At 42.7% G+C, this 16,468-nt stretch overlaps 1 protein-coding gene across 3 annotated transcripts in view; it reads left to right on the top strand.

Annotated features, from left to right (window-relative positions):
• ZNF827 (zinc finger protein 827) overlaps window positions 1-16,468 on the top strand; it is a 116,516-nt gene that overhangs the window by 91,846 nt on the left and 8,202 nt on the right. For all 3 annotated transcript variants that reach the window (XM_083519864.1, XM_083519863.1, XM_083519862.1), the window contains exons 9-10: window positions 5,115-5,252; window positions 14,687-14,858. In XM_083519864.1, the coding sequence (XP_083375990.1) occupies window positions 5,115-5,252; window positions 14,687-14,858 (310 nt within the window). The remainder of the gene's footprint in view (window positions 1-5,114; window positions 5,253-14,686; window positions 14,859-16,468) is intronic.

The raw sequence follows: 16,468 nt of genomic DNA, 5'->3' as shown, positions 1-16,468 counted from the left end.
TATCACCCACCACACAAGTTCTCGGAGAATTACAGAGCCACAATTCTCAGTGTGATTTAACCATCAATTCCTCTTTCCAAGGAACTCTTGTGAGGTGGATAGACATCTCCTAACAACTCACAGCACTCTTTAGCACACAGTTCCCAGGCTTCTTCAGGAGAAGCCATGGCTTTTTATAGTAGTAGGATACTGCTTTAAACATATAGCAAAAAATGGACCCTTTGCCATAAGTGTTGTTGTTTAGTCGTTTAGTCATGTCCGGCTCTTTGTGACCCCATGGACCAGAGCATGCCAGGCACTCCTGTCTTCCACTGCCTCCCGCAGTTTGGTCAAACTCATGTTAGTAGCTTCGAGAACACTGTCCAACCATCTCGTCCTCTGTCATCCCCTTCTCCTTGTGCCCTCAATCTTTCCCAACATCAGGGTCTTTTCCAGGGAGTCTTCTCTTCTCATGAGGTGGCCAAAGTATTGGAGCCTCAGCTTCAGGATCTGTCCTTCCAGTGAGCACTCAGGGCTGATTTCCTTAAGAATGGATAGGTTTGATCTTCTTGCAGTCCATGGGACTCTCAAGAGCCTCCTCCAGCACCATAATTGTATTACACTATTTTTTGTGTTTTTATGGTATTTTTATTTATGGTATTTATGGCCATAAGCGTATTACGCTATTTTGGGGGAAGTAGCTGGGAATATTCTAGAGCAGAAGTTGGGAACCTTTTTCGGCTCAAGTGCCACAGTCCCTTGTGGGCCATTTTCTGTGGCCAACATGCCACAGGCATGTGGGGCCAGAGGAAAATGTGGGAGAAGCAGCAGATAAGACTCCTACCTTTGTCCAGCAGGCTACGTTCCAAGCATGGAAAACATCACATCTACACACACTTTCCTCTGTCTTCCATTCAGGCACACAAGTGGCACTAGCACAGTTTAAAGACACTTTCTGGGCAGGCAGATGGGTGCAGAGCAGACAGAGGAAGGTGGAAGTGTTGAGGGCTATTGTGAGGTAGAGCTCCAGAGGAAACTTTCAGCCACTTCAGAATGGTCAGTTTCTGCTAGGAGTCAGGACACTCGCCTACAAAGAAAGTGCATAGCTGAGGTGGGGGGGGGGGACCCACTGCACAGCATCATAGCAAAGTTGGCCAGGAAAACCTATTAGAAAATATTGGCAACCCAATTCCCAAAAGATTGCCTCTGAGTAGCAGACATTTAGAGGGAATTTTTAAAGCAAGAGAAACTTGTGTTGTAGATGGATGCAATGTAAGCTTTTACAAAAGTCTGGTTTCAGCACCTTTGGGGAAATTTGAAAATGGACACTTTTGCTGTTTCCTATGGGATTTCGGTGGCGATATTCTTTTCCACAGGAAATAGTTTCTGGTTTCAGCTACTTTATTATGGCAAGGAGAGAGCTAGTGACTAACGCTGAGAGGAATTGTTAAAGAGACGTATTGGCTTTTAATTGAGTCTGCTTGTTTGCTTTGTGTCCAAATTAATTCAGCTTTGTAGTGACCATGCTTTAGGAACTGGCATACACTTGACATTTTCTCATAATCATTACCATATTCCTCCCGTTGAAGCACTGTTTTGATTAAGCACTCAGAAAGCTCTGCTAAAATATCATTGCAGCCGAGTCAAATGACCGCTGTCTTGAACTCAAGACTAATCATAGGAAGAATGGCTCACAATTGATTTCAGGGAAGCATGATACATACTTCAGCTTGTTTCCCCTCCTCCTGCCTTTTAAACTTTACAGAAGGGCTAATTTGGAAGAAGCATGAGTAATCACACATTAAGGATAATTTATATTATTATAAGACAAATAGCAGATAATGGTAACACCCAGAGGGCACCCTTCAAGTGTCAAGCTTTTGTTGTTCCAGGTGCTGTATGAACTGTGGCTTTCTTGAGAGATGTGTCCTATAATAAATAGCCTGTTGTGATGGCTGCGTAGATCCTTGCGGCTCTGTTAAGCTGGCTTTGAGGTCTTGCGTGCATTAATTACAATAATTCACATGTATACTGTTTGACTGACGGTCAATCCAGATAGTTCTAGCTTTACATAAATGGAAAAAAGAGCAGTTCTGGATAGCAGCTGAACAGGAAGGTTGGTGGCACCTTGCAATTCACAAGTGCAGTACTAGTTGCTACCATAAGGTCCATTACTGCTATGGCAGTTACTTTATTATTTTTCATTGTTTATCGTACAATACATTAAAAATAACAGTACGGAAGCAAACTGGAGAACAGAATGTCCTTGCTTGCAGTCACTTTATATCACATGCAGAAATCATCTGTGAGACTGACCATATAGGCACAGATGGATTTCTGTGTGTTGGGTGGGAGGAGCTGTTTAACTGGGTAAGAGGAAGAGTGCTTATACATGAAGTGCTTTTTTTTTTTTTTTGTAGTGCCACATGAGCCCTGACCAATGGTTGCTTGCGTAAAGGGGCTGTAGGGGGCTCACATCTTATAGTTGCCATGCAACTCCTTCCAGCTTATTTGTTCAGGTTTTATTTACCTACAGATGTGAGACAATAAAACGTAACATTATTATTAATATTTTCCATTTATGAATCGCTTAACATGAAGCATCTTGAAGTGAATTACAATAGAATAAAAACATTAAACAGTGTCATATATAAAAACATAAGCCCGCCCGCCCCCCACAAAATTTAAAACAACATACATAAGATCAATTCAAATCCAATATAGGTTCTAACGGGAATAAATATCTCTATTTAAAAGACTTGTTAAAAGAAGAATTCTTTAGCAGGAGCTGAAAAGGCAGCAGAGAAGATGACTTCCATGTATAAGGGGAAGAAATTCCAGAGGAGAGGGGCCACCACACTGAAGGCCCAGTTCTGGCACTGTGTGGAATGGACCTCCTGATAGGATGGTATCTGCAGGCAGGATACCCTCTCCAGACTCTTATTTATTAAATGTATATACTGCCCTTGTTAGAAAACCACAGGGTGGTTTACAACATACCAGACAACAGGTAACATCATATTTTTACAACATAAATATCAAAACGATTATATAAATACAGTCACAATAATGAGAGGTTCACAATCTATTAGAAGCATTCTCTTTATTTCTAAGTTAAGCAGAGGTTCCAGTAAAGGAAAATAAATTTAAAATTCTGGGTTATGGCAAAGGGTAGATGCAGACAACTAGTTTTAACCACTGCATGGTGACTTTCAGAGTTATTCTGCAGGGCCTTAGGTTGTCTAAAGGTTCTCACACAGAATGGATCTGGAGCCAGCCTGCTCAAACAAGTCCCCAAATATGAGTGAGTTGCATATTCAATCACACATTGGACCCCATCCCTTCAAACAACTCAAATCTTCCTAGCATGCTGTCACCACAGAGTTAGCAAGAGGTGGGGGAAATGGGTGATTTGACAAGCTAACAAAAATCTGTTTTAGCATCACTTTTTAAAATAACGTATTTGTGGGGAGCCTGAAGGAGAGAAGAGTGCTAGTTGTGGTGGTTTGCATCACTACAGGTCTTTAAATCAAGTTGGGATGTGCTGCATTTCAACCAGAACAGATGGGCTAGATGCAGGAATTGCTAGGTGGATTTTTACAACACCTTTGAAGCAGAATGTCAGGTTTAAGTACCATAATGGCTACCTTCTTGCCTTAAAAATCACCAAGTCTATAAACGATTACTTCAGAAGAGCAGTCACACAGCTCAGCAATTTAGCCTGTTCTGTTTTGCCTTCCTCTGTTATTTATGGCTTAAACTTCTCAGTGTTGGAACATTTGGAGCAATGAAGTGAATGAAAGATGCTACACAACTGTATAGGCATAACTCTTAACAGCTGGTATCATGAAACAGAATTCCTTTTGTAAGTGTTAAAAGCCACTATGAGAGCACGTGCGGTGAGGTGAATTCTGACCGCTGTAACTACAGTATTGGTATTTCATGAAAACCACCTTGAAAAACAAATCTGCCACTGTAGGATTTGCATTTCATCAGCGGTGAGGCCAGTTCAATTTATGTTTGAATATCCAGCAGTACCAAGTACACCCATGTTAATGAAACACCACAGATAATTGTGGCTTTGATTATTTGACCCTCTGAAGAATGCCCTGTTCCTGTAAGGAAGGATGGGATAACCACAACAGTTTTGCAACCTTAAGATCATATTGGGGAGTAGAGGCATAGGATGTGCTATGCAAGGGGAAAGGCTTAATTTCAGTGGAAGTATCTGTGCATTAAAAGGGAACTGCTCAATAGTACTGATTCCACAGGAGTAAAATTTTGATTAAAATTAAGAAATAAAAGCGGTTGCAGACTAAGATGCTCCAGCTACTCTGAAATTGTCAGTAAAAGAGGCTATACTTGCCTACACGGACTGGCAACTGCTCTCCCTGGTTTCAGACAGGACCTTTTCAACCCTACCTGGAGATGCTGGGGATTGGACCTGGGAGCTTTTGTTTACAAAGCAGATGCAAAGAAGAACCATAAAAGAGAGCACTTGTGCGGTGGCATCCAGCTTCCAGAGTCTTACCTGAGAGTTTGAGGCTAATGCATGCTATGTGACTTCCCTACCACTGTACAGAGTTGCTTTCAGCAAGGGTGCCAAGTTTAATAAAATATTGCGGTGGGGGGCAGGTAAGCCCCGCCCCGCATAATTGATCACATGACACGCTGCATGCACACCATTTGAATGGCAATGCCCATCAACTTTGGGGGGACCTGACTCCCTCAAATATTTTATTGGGGGCCCCCGAACCCCTTAGGAGTTAGCTCCTATGTTTTCAAGCCATGCTTTTAACATGATTGTAACAAGGTCTCCAAGGAGGCTCCTGGCCTGCCTAACGTTAGTATGGTTAGTGCAATAAAGGAATCCGTTGTCTAAGGCAGCAATCCTAACCATGTCTACTGAGAAGTAAGTTCTAGTGAATTCAGTGAGGCTTACGTGCAGGTAAGCAGGGTTAGGATTATGCCTTGACTGGTGCCACACAAGAATCGTATCCATGTGCCACAGCTGACAGTTTGGAACAGTGGCATTGTGTTGCTCATGACATATCCAGTGACACATAGTGTGGAATCAAGTTATGCCTTTGAGTCATTAATATTAGAACTGTATTTTCTCCTTTCTTGGGGAATAGAAGCAGAGAAGATAGGGCTGGAGGCTGGAAATGGGTTACCATCTTGGAAATTTAATGACCAGCTCTTTCCCTGTGATGTGTGTGGAAAAGTGTTTGGCCGACAGCAGACGTTGTCCCGACATCTCTCCCTGCACACAGGTAACACTTTTTAAAAATAGTGTTGGGCCGTTTCACTCCATTTTTTTCCGTGGAAACAATGAACATTTCTTTGCATGCAAATAACGGTGGATTGATCTATCCTCTGTACACTTTGCAACACTCGTAGTCAATGGGTCTCTCTCCTTAAAATTCATAGTTTTTTATATTATTATTTTTAAAAATTATCCAAAAGTTGGGGCATCTGGTTTTGGTGCTTGATCATGCTGATCATTATCAGTTTGGTAGGGCTTGTATAATGCACTAGCATTGTGTGTTGGATGCAGGGGCCTTCCCTGCAGCAGCAGTTTTTATTTCACTGGTACAATCACAATGGAATTAAGACATTTGCCTTTATTATTAAACTTCTGCTCAAGTCTTCTCACATAAACCTGTGAGATAGTCCCCTACCCCGATTATGTTATGACATCTGTACTCCCACAATCAGTGCATGTGTTAAAAACACTTCAAAATATATAGGGATCAATCAAAGCCTACTTACATTGCTGAAATAAAACGACACCAAGTATAACAATACCAAGATAGATAACCAGTAATGTGATTTTTTAGAAAAGGAAAGAACATAATAGATTTTCACATAAGCTCAGCTAATTGAACTATTACCCTCTTCCTTGTACTGAAATGCTGTTTGTCTCAAAGCAACTATAAGAAAACATTACACGTGGATAGATAACCACAGGTGATCCTGTTAACATTTTGTTCTGTACATCTATGCTCAAAATATTCTGAAGGATTTGTTCTAGAGCAATACTTCAGCTTCAGTGCTTAGGTAAAATTGATGTGATGTTTTAAGCTGCATAGTTACTAATTAGGGGGTAAGTCTTTAGCACATCTGTGTTATATTAAGACATTTAGTAAAGGCTTTTAAGCTAACCAGGCTATTTGAATAGGTTATAGGCCACAATCCTGTACCCACTTACCTGTGAATAAGCCCCACTGAACTGAACATGCCTACTCAGAAGTAGCATGTATAAGTTTACACTGTTGGACCCAATTTTTAAGGACCTTACATCTTTCACAATAAATCCCCAGTTGAGGTTCAAACATGCTGTCTGAAATCCAAATTCTGGGAATTTACTGAGCAACAGATTGCAGCTTCTGAAAACAATGCCAGGCCATTCCTACAGATACCATCTGTTTGTGTGCCACAAGCTAATAGTTCAAATCATTTTTAAGCACTACAAGTCAGTGATAAGATAGAAATGAAAGTTTTAATATTATTAAGATATAACCTATAGAGAGAGCTGCGCAGCCTGTCTGAAAGCCCCCCTCACTATATTCATACATTCCACAATGGCTATCAAGATTATACCTCAACGCAAGCTTCAAGGAAACCAAGGCGCAAAATGAACACTCAAGCCCTTCAAGATCCTATTAAGTGGGATTGCTTCCAAATGACTCTTAAGGACCATCTGCTTTTGGAGTTCCCTGATAACATCAAGGAACACTGTACCAAGATAAAAACATCCATTATTGCAGCCTGTGAACAAACTACTGGATACCAAACCAAGATACACCAGGACTGGCTTGATGAGAACAATAGTGAGACTGAAGGCATTATTGACAAGAAATGGAAGGCCTTTCAGATCTAGCAAAGAGCAACTGTGCTACTAAGAAAAAACTCTATGCTAAGGCTGAGGTTCAATGAAGAACCAGAGAACTAAAGAACACCTGGTGAATTAAAAGAAGCTCACAAGATCCAGCACTTAGCCAACACTCATGATGCACAGAGTTTCTTTAAAGCCACAAAGACCATCTGTGAGCCAATAAATCATGGCATATGCCTCCTACACTCAACAGACAGTACCACACTTCTAAAAGATAAAGAAGCTATTGCACTGCTCTGGAAAGAACATTACCAGCATCTCCTTAACCACAACTCCTCCGTAGCTAGAGAGGTCCTCTCACAATTTCCATAAAAACAAATTAAGAGATGAACTTGCAGTATCTCCTAATCTGGGTGAGTTGTGTATAGGTATTAACCAAATGAAAAACAACAAAGCCAGCGGACCTGATGGGATACCTGCTGAAGTCTTCAAAGTGGGTGGAATTGAACTAACACAACAACTTCACAAGCTCATCAAAAAAAATTGGGGGGGGGGGAGATCCCAGCAGACTTTAGGGATGCTAAAATTATCAACCTTTTTTTTAAAAAAAGGTGACAGAATGGATTGTGGGAACTTATCAAGGCATCTCTTTATTAGCTGCAGCCGGCAAAAGTTTTGCAAGGATTTTAGCAAACCATCTCCTAACCCTATCCGAGGCTACCCTTCCTGAATCCCAAAATGGTTTTCGGCCTCCTAGGGTGACAGTGGACATGATCTTCACTGCTTCAAGAAAAAGCAGAGAGCAAAACCAACCCTGTTTATTGACCTAAGGCCTTCGACAGTGTAAATCGTAATGCCCTGTGGACTGTCCTTCTAAAAATCGGCTGCCCAGATAAATTTGTGAACATCCTTCGACTCCTCCATGATAACATGACAGCAACTATTGCAGTTAACAACAGCTCTCAAAGTGAACCATTCACAGTGGGATCAGGTGTCACCCCAACTCTATTTATTATTTTCATTGCCATGATCCTACACATTGTCGAAGGGAAACTCCCCACTGGGGTAGAACTCACATATCGAACAGATGGAAATCTCTTTAATCTGAGTAGGCTGAAAGCAAAGAGTAAGGTCACCATAACTTCCATCATAGAGCTTCAGCATGCTGATGACAACGTAGTGTGGGCACATTCAAAGGATGACCTCCAAACCATTCTAAATAACTTTGCAGAAGCTTATGAAAAGCTTGCACCAACAAGCGGGGGGGGGGGAGTCTGCTGCACCACCCGTGTACTAGAAGAAGCAAAGATCACTAGTGCTGAAGCATTGATTCTTCAACATCAACTTCGTTGGACTGGTCATGTTGTTTGGATGCCTCATTATCAACTACTCTATTCCAAACTTAAAAATTGAAAGCGTAATGCTGGTGGTCAACAAAAGAGGTTTAGAGACTCTCTCAAGGCAAATCGGAAAAAATGTAGGATAAAAACCGACAATTGGAAAACACTGGCCTGCAAGCGCTCCAATTGGAGAACAGCCTTTACCAAAGGTGTCATGGACTTTGAAGACGCTCAAACTCAGGACAAAAGGGAGAAATGTGCTAAGAGGAAGGCATGTTTGGCAAACCCTCACCATGATCCGCTCCCACCCAGAAACCTATATCCCCACTGTGGAAGGACGTGTGGATCCAGAATTGGCCTCCACAGTCACTTACAGACCCACTGTTAATGTTCATAGAAGACAATCTTACTTGGCTACGAGTGATCACCAAAGAAGATGATTCATTTCAAACCTACTGAACGTGGCTGAGCACAGGGAGCTGGATGTGTGCAGCGCTGATTAGCTGGCACTTCATGATGTCGCCAAGAAACTTCTGCCCCTCAGTTCCCAGAAAAGTTTCGCATTTCATATATATATATATATATATATATATATATGCAGGTTTTGGTGTCCTCGGGTGTCTTCCCGTGTAAAAGTTGGGGTGTCTAGGCGACGTTTCGACGAGGTCTCACTCGTCATCTTCAGGCTGGTGCTTTCGGCTTCTTGTTACTGGAACAGAGCGGGATCTCAGTGTTTGAGTTCCTATAAATACTGTAGAGGGGTGTGGTGTATTGCCTCAAAAGTTCTGGGCAGAGGGGAAGTTCCCAGGCTAGTGTTCTTTTCTTCTTTTGTTCCTTAATTACTTGAGGGATATCTTGAGTGATTTCTTGAGTGATATTCTGAGTACCACTTAGGTGGGTCATTAGGTGTGGATTAGTTGCTAAAGCCTTCGTGTCTTGACCTCTTGAATTTGTGAAGAGTTTTTCTGGGAAGATGGCTGTACTGCACTTAGTTGTGCTTTGGCTTGGCTTCGTGTATAGGGGCGAGCTGTGGTTTTGTGCCCTGTGCCAGCCAGATCTGTGTAGGGATTGCAGGGGGGTGCAGCATCCGGAGTTGCCACTATGGTTTGGTTACTGGATGGTGTCTGTAATTTATCTGTGGAGAGGGTCTGGGTTTGGGTCTGGTGTGGTTGATTGGTGGTGGCGTTCTGTGTGCCTCTGGATCTGGTGTCGGTTTTTGTGGGGAGGGCTAATTTCCAGATGTCTGGCAGGCGGGACGTGTCGTCACGCTTGTTCATGTTGTGAGGGTGTTTCTCTATCTCGATGGCTTCCATGATTATTCTCTTGTGGTGATGTTCCATGTTAAAGAGCAATTTGGAATCTGCAAAATTAATTTCGTGTCCTGTTTCTTTCATGTGTTGGAAAAGAGAGGAAGATTTTTCTTCTTTTTTGACGGCATTCTTGTGTTCTGCGATACGTGCATTTATTCGTCTGTTTGTTTGTCCAATGTACGTGGCTGGGCAGACTTTGCAGGGTATTTCATAGACCCCTTGGTTTTCCAACTGGATTTTATCTTTGGGGTTTCTGAGGATATTGGCTATTTTTTGGTTGGTGCAAAAGGCTGTTTTGATATTGTGTTTATGGAGGATTTTGCTAATTTTATCTGTAGTGCCCTTGATATAAGGAAGGAGGGCCATGCCATTGTTTTCTTCCGTGTCTTGGTTTTTGGGTGGTGTTTCTTTTTGGATTAGCTTCTTAACCCTGTTTTGCTGGTATCCATTGGCGATTAACACATTTGAGAGATTCTGTAACTCAGTTGTCAAGTGGTCTTTGTCAGCCAGGCGTTTGGTTCTGGAGATGAGGGTCTTGGCTACGGAGTTTATTTGTGCAGGGTGGTGGTGTGATTGAGCATGTAAGTAGCGGTTGGTGTGTGTTTTTTTCCGGTAGATAGTGTGTCCTAGGGAGCCATCAGGTTTTTTGTAGATTAGGACGTCAAGGAAGGGAAGCTGGTTGTTGGCTTCTATTTCCATAGTGAATTGTATTTTGGGGTGTAGGCTGTTGAGATGTGTGAGGAAGCTATCTAGTTTTTCTTTCCCGTGTGGCCAAATTACAAAGGTGTCGTCAACATATCTGAGCCAAAGTTTGGGTTTGTGTTCTGACTTGTCTAAAGCATTGGTTTCAAAGTGTTCCATGTACAGATTTGCGATGACCGGTGAGAGGGGTGATCCCATAGGTGCTCCTTCTATCTGTTTGTATCTTTGTCCATTGTGGATGAAGTACGTGTTGGTTAGGCAGTGGTTGGTCAGGTCCAGGATGTATTCGGGGGGATTGTATTTGTTTTGAATGGCTGTCAAGGCTTCATTAATGGGCACTTGTGTGAAGAGAGATACAACATCGAAGCTCACAAGTAGGTCATCGGGATGTAGGTTTTGCTTCTTTATTGTTTCTATGAACTGGAAGGAGTTTGTAACGTGTGAAGAGATGGATTCTGCATAGGGCTGAAGTTGCTTAGCGAGAAATTTAGCGAGATTTTGTAGAGGTGAGCCTATGGAGCTGACTATTGGTCTGAGTGGTGTTCCTTCTTTGTGTATCTTGGGGAGGCCGTAGAGTTTGGGGCATCTGGATGATTTTTCTCTGGGGATGATTCTTAGCTGGATTTCTTCACTAATAGGAGAGGCTTTTATTTTGGATTTGGTGGTTTTTTCCAGATAGGTGGTGGGATCTGTTTTTATAGGTTGGTAGGTAGGGTCTTGGAGTAGATTTGATAGTTTTGCTTGGTAGTCCGATGTGTTCATCACAACAGTGGCATTACCTTTGTCTGCTGGGAGAATGATTATGTTGTTGTCTTTCCTCAGGTTGGTGAGTGCTTTCTGTTCTTCTTTGTGTAAATTGCTTCTGGGTGGTTTGCTGGAGCAGAGGATGTTGGTGACTTCAAGTCTGATTTTATTGGCTTCATCTGGGTTGATTTTGGTTAGGCTAGCTTCGACTCCGCATATGATGTTTTCCGTGGGGATGCGTCTCGGGGTAACTGCAAAGTTGAAACCTTTGGAGAGTACTTTGGTTTCAGTTGAGGTGAGGATCCTGTCTGATATGTTATGTACTGTTTGTTTCATGGGTTGTTGTGGAGGGTGGCTGGGCTTCTGGCGTCTCTCTAGTTTGTGGAGTTTGTTGGTGTGTGTGTCTGTCTTATGTGAGGTCTCAGTTTCAGCTCTCCAGACGGCTAGTTGTTTGCATTTGTCCCAGAGTGCAGGGTGGATTTTGTTACAGAGTTTGAGGTGAAGAGTGAGCAGATCTTTGTTGGTTTGGTTTAGTAGGTATCTTTTCTTATGTAGTTCGTTTCTGATTAGGGATAGTTCAGTTCGTTTCAGGATCCTTTCGGTAGCTGGGGTTTTAGAGTGGAATTTAAGTTGGAAGCATGTGGGAATTAAGTTGTTGTCTCGGCAGTTGCGTAGGAACAAGACCCTCATCTCCAGAACCAAACGCCTGGCTGACAAAGACCACTTGACAACTGAGTTACAGAATCTCTCAAATGTGTTAATCGCCAATGGATACCAGCAAAACAGGGTTAAGAAGCTAATCCAAAAAGAAACACCACCCAAAAACCAAGACACGGAAGAAAACAATGGCATGGCCCTCCTTCCTTATATCAAGGGCACTACAGATAAAATTAGCAAAATCCTCCATAAACACAATATCAAAACAGCCTTTTGCACCAACCAAAAAATAGCCAATATCCTCAGAAACCCCAAAGATAAAATCCAGTTGGAAAACCAAGGGGTCTATGAAATACCCTGCAAAGTCTGCCCAGCCACGTACATTGGACAAACAAACAGACGAATAAATGCACGTATCGCAGAACACAAGAATGCCGTCAAAAAAGAAGAAAAATCTTCCTCTCTTTTCCAACACATGAAAGAAACAGGACACGAAATTAATTTTGCAGATTCCAAATTGCTCTTTAACATGGAACATCACCACAAGAGAATAATCATGGAAGCCATCGAGATAGAGAAACACCCTCACAACATGAACAAGCGTGACGACACGTCCCGCCTGCCAGACATCTGGAAATTAGCCCTCCCCACAAAAACCGACACCAGATCCAGAGGCACACAGAACGCCACCACCAATCAACCACACCAGACCCAAACCCAGACCCTCTCCACAGATAAATTACAGACACCATCCAGTAACCAAACCATAGTGGCAACTCCGGATGCTGCACCCCCCTGCAATCCCTACACAGATCTGGCTGGCACAGGGCACAAAACCACAGCTCGCCCCTATACACGAAGCCAAGCCAAAGCACAACTAAGTGCAGTACAGCCATCTTCCCAGAAAAACTCTTCACAAATTCAAGAGGTCAAGACACGAAGGCTTTAGCAACTAATCCACACCTAATGACCCACCTAAGTGGTACTCAGAATATCACTCAAGAAATCACTCAAGATATCCCTCAAGTAATTAAGGAACAAAAGAAGAAAAGAACACTAGCCTGGGAACTTCCCCTCTGCCCAGAACTTTTGAGGCAATACACCACACCCCTCTACAGTATTTATAGGAACTCAAACACTGAGATCCCGCTCTGTTCCAGTAACAAGAAGCCGAAAGCACCAGCCTGAAGATGACGAGTGAGACCTCGTCGAAACGTCGCCTAGACACCCCAACTTTTACACGGGAAGACACCCGAGGACACCAAAACCTGCATTCCTGTACCCGTGAAAATCTACGAAAACATATATATATATATATATATATATATATATATATATATATATATATATATATATGCAGGTTTTGGTGTCTTCGGGTGTCTTCCCGTGTAAGAGTTGGGGTGTCTAGGCGACGTTTCGACGAGGTCTCACTCGTCATCTTCAGGCTGGTGCTTACGGCTTCTTGTTACTGGAACAGAGCAGGATCTCAGTGTTTGAGTTCCTATAAATACTGTTGAGGGGGTGTGGTGTATTCTGGGCAGAGAGGAAGTTCCCAGGATAGTGTGACTTTTCTTCTTTTGTTCCTTAATTACTAGTAATTAAGGAACAAAAGAAGAAAAGTCACACTATCCTGGGAACTTCCTCTCTGCCCAGAATACACCACACCCCCTCAACAGTATTTATAGGAACTCAAACACTGAGATCCTGCTCTGTTCCAGTAACAAGAAGCCGTAAGCACCAGCCTGAAGATGACGAGTGAGACCTCGTCGAAACGTCGCCTAGACACCCCAACTCTTACACGGGAAGACACCCGAAGACACCAAAACCTGCATTCCTGTACCCGTGAAAATCTACGAAAGCATATATATATATATATATATATATATATGCTTATTAATAAGGAAAACAGCCCAGCTGAAGCAACAGGTGGGGGCAATCTGGTCAGTTGAACTTCATTCTGCAGGTGTGAATGCCTATCATTTCTATTGCACAGCCAGGCTCACTAAGATGCTATGTGCACTGTCTATCCCCTCCCTACCCCCCATGATTGTCTTCACCTTTAGAGTTGCTGCAGCCATATCTTCAGATTTCATTGCAAAAGAATTACACTGAGCTTTCACCCAAATATTTCCTACTTAAGAATTTGCTGGCCATCACAAGTGAACTGGTGATCAAACACAAAATGTATTTCAGGCACTCAAGACTGTAATGTACTTCCTGGGGGCTGTTCTCAGAGATAAGTGAACTACCATTGCAAATTATAGCCTCTTTTATATTGTCTTGCTGGGGTGTTTTTTTAAAAAACAGCAAGGTGCTTGGAGAAACTTGTGATGGGTGAACTGGTACCTCTTGCTGGGCTAAATATTTAGTTTAATGTGTCACAGTTGCATGCTTTCATGCCCAGAGGGACATAATTGAACTACTTGATATGATAAAAGGTAGCTTTTCATCTCTTCTCATTTTTATACAATACTTAGTCTGAACATATCCTATGAATATAGTAACTGTTGATATAATGCCAAGAGCTTTCTGAACTTTTTACACTTTTTTTACACTTTTAAACAAGGGACATGAACCATACTAAGTTAAGGGCCTTTTAAAAAAGTTAAGAGCTTTTAAACCCTACCTATTTCAGTGGGAGATAGCTAAGCAAGTGCTTAACTCTCCCATTTAAACAGTGAGGCTCAAAAGTGTTTTAACTTTTGCTAGATCATGCCTAATGTTGGTTAGGATTATTCTGATGGGTGAAGATGGTGTTTTTCTTAATTTAATGTGGGACATAAATTCTGCATTAGTCACTTTGCATGTTCACGAGGCTGATTTTCTCTGTGGCAATCCAGACCATGCAGAGAGTCACACACCCATACAGTGATAGACCATGTCCTTTGTTGTTGTTTTTATTGTTTTTGTTAGCAACATGCCTTTGATGCTGTTGAAGACAGATAGAGGATGTTCCCTCCTTCTGCCAGGGTGCCTCTGTGTGGGTGGAAGCCACTCTGAGGAAATGCTGACGATTCCCATGCCGTTGCCTCAGCTCCATGGTGGGGATACAAATGTGAGGTGTGTTTGCACGCATGCAAAGCTTCCCCTCAAAGTCTTTTAATGTTTCTTTCCAGAAGAGAGAAAATACAAATGCCATTTGTGCCCATATGCTGCTAAGTGCCGTGCTAACCTGAACCAGCACCTGACTGTCCATTCCGTGAAGCTGGTGAGTACAGACACTGAGGACATTGTCAGCGCTGTCACTTCCGAAGGCAGTGATGGAAAGAAGCACCCTTATTACTACAGGTGAGGACCCGGGAGAAAGCCAAGCCCAGAGACTCCGGCGCCAGCTGCCTTTTCTGCTTCTCTCTCTCTAGGAAAACCAAAAGAACAAACTCAGTCGGGTTTGCTTTTGAAGGAGAACCTGGCAGGTGCATTTGACTTGTCTGCATTTAACCTCAGCAGTGGCCCAGAGTGAGGGCAATGGGGATTTTGCAGGCAGATGTGGTAGATATAAGCACCTCAAGGGCAGAAGTAATGTGTAACTCTTGAATTACTCTCAGCTCAAAATCTGAATCCAGAGATTTGACGGCCAACTTCCAGCATTTCCGAGCCTGCTTCTGAATCCATTCTGTATACCCCACACATCCACTGCACCTTCCCACTAATATCCTGGAATGCTTAGCCAAATAACCTATCACTTGTGGACTTAGAGACTGGTCTAGCAGAGTATGTGCCCTCCTCCTGCCACCTGAATAGGTGGACTTAGTCAGGCATCCATATAATATCTACTTGTTGAGTCACAGCTTTCCATTTTCTGAAAGCCCTTTGAAATGTAGGATGAACCAGGATGCAGCAAGTGACAATATTGCCATTTGTTGTAACCTGCCACAGTAGTCACATAAGCAGTTGCCACTGGGCTATTTGTCTGTCACTAATGAGGTGCTCCCTACTCTCAGGTTCACAACTTAAAGACATGACACAAAAGGAAAAGGGAGGAAGAGGGAGGAAGGGGAAAGCAAACACATGCACTAATTCTTAGTTCAGAGTTTTTTGCAAGTGTTCCTTCTGGCAGAGGGAGGAAGTAAGATCCCTGCAGCTACTCCTCCTTTGGCCAATGGATGGGTTCAGGTTGGTCTTCCCCTTGTTGTAATGTTCTTCCTGGGGGAGCAACTTCCCAGTGGCCCTTGGTACACTGACTGATGACAGAAGCTAGAGTATGCTGCCTACAGAGTGTGCTGTGCTTATCCAGTTCAAGCAAGCAACTGCACAGTGCCCACTTGGAATCCAAACAACACTGGACCCCATGGCATGGGTCATTCCTATGTAACTGCTTGCCATGCATATCTCCCATATAAATCACACCACTGTAAACTGCCCTGACAGCATGCCATGGTATGCTGGGAGTGGTGAGTCTGTGTAGCCCAAATGCTGGTCATGGAGTGTCACTGCTTTTGCAAATAGCTATCCCCAAGCTGATTGTGCAGACTGGGCGTTAGGTGACCTGCCAGCCCAGGCTTGGAAATGAATGTTGACAAATCTGACTGGAATGAGAGATGTAGTTTTCAGTGTTTTGACTTGTGTAAAACTTGTGAGATCCTGTAAAGAACATCAGCTATAGTATGTATACATACGGAAGTGTATTATCCTGCCTTTCTAAGCAAAAGCCAATGCAAGACAGTTTAGAACAATTTGAAATAAATAATGCAGTTTAAAAACAATGTAAAATGCAATAAACCAGAAAACAGCACTAGCAGTAAAATAGATAAATTAAAAAGGTATTTCCTTTTAAACAAAAAACACCCACCAGGGAATAAAACCGGTTTTGGTGTATTAATCAAATAGGGCAGTGGTGCGCCTCTTTGGAGTGGCCATTCCATAATCTGAGCATCAGGAATGAAAAATCATTTTCGCTT

The sequence above is a fragment of the Podarcis liolepis genome, assembly GCF_965112155.1.
Source record: "Podarcis liolepis genome assembly, chromosome: 9".
NCBI classification, from domain to species: Eukaryota; Metazoa; Chordata; class Lepidosauria; order Squamata; family Lacertidae; genus Podarcis; species Podarcis liolepis.
This window is presented reverse-complemented; position numbering and strand designations above follow the sequence as displayed.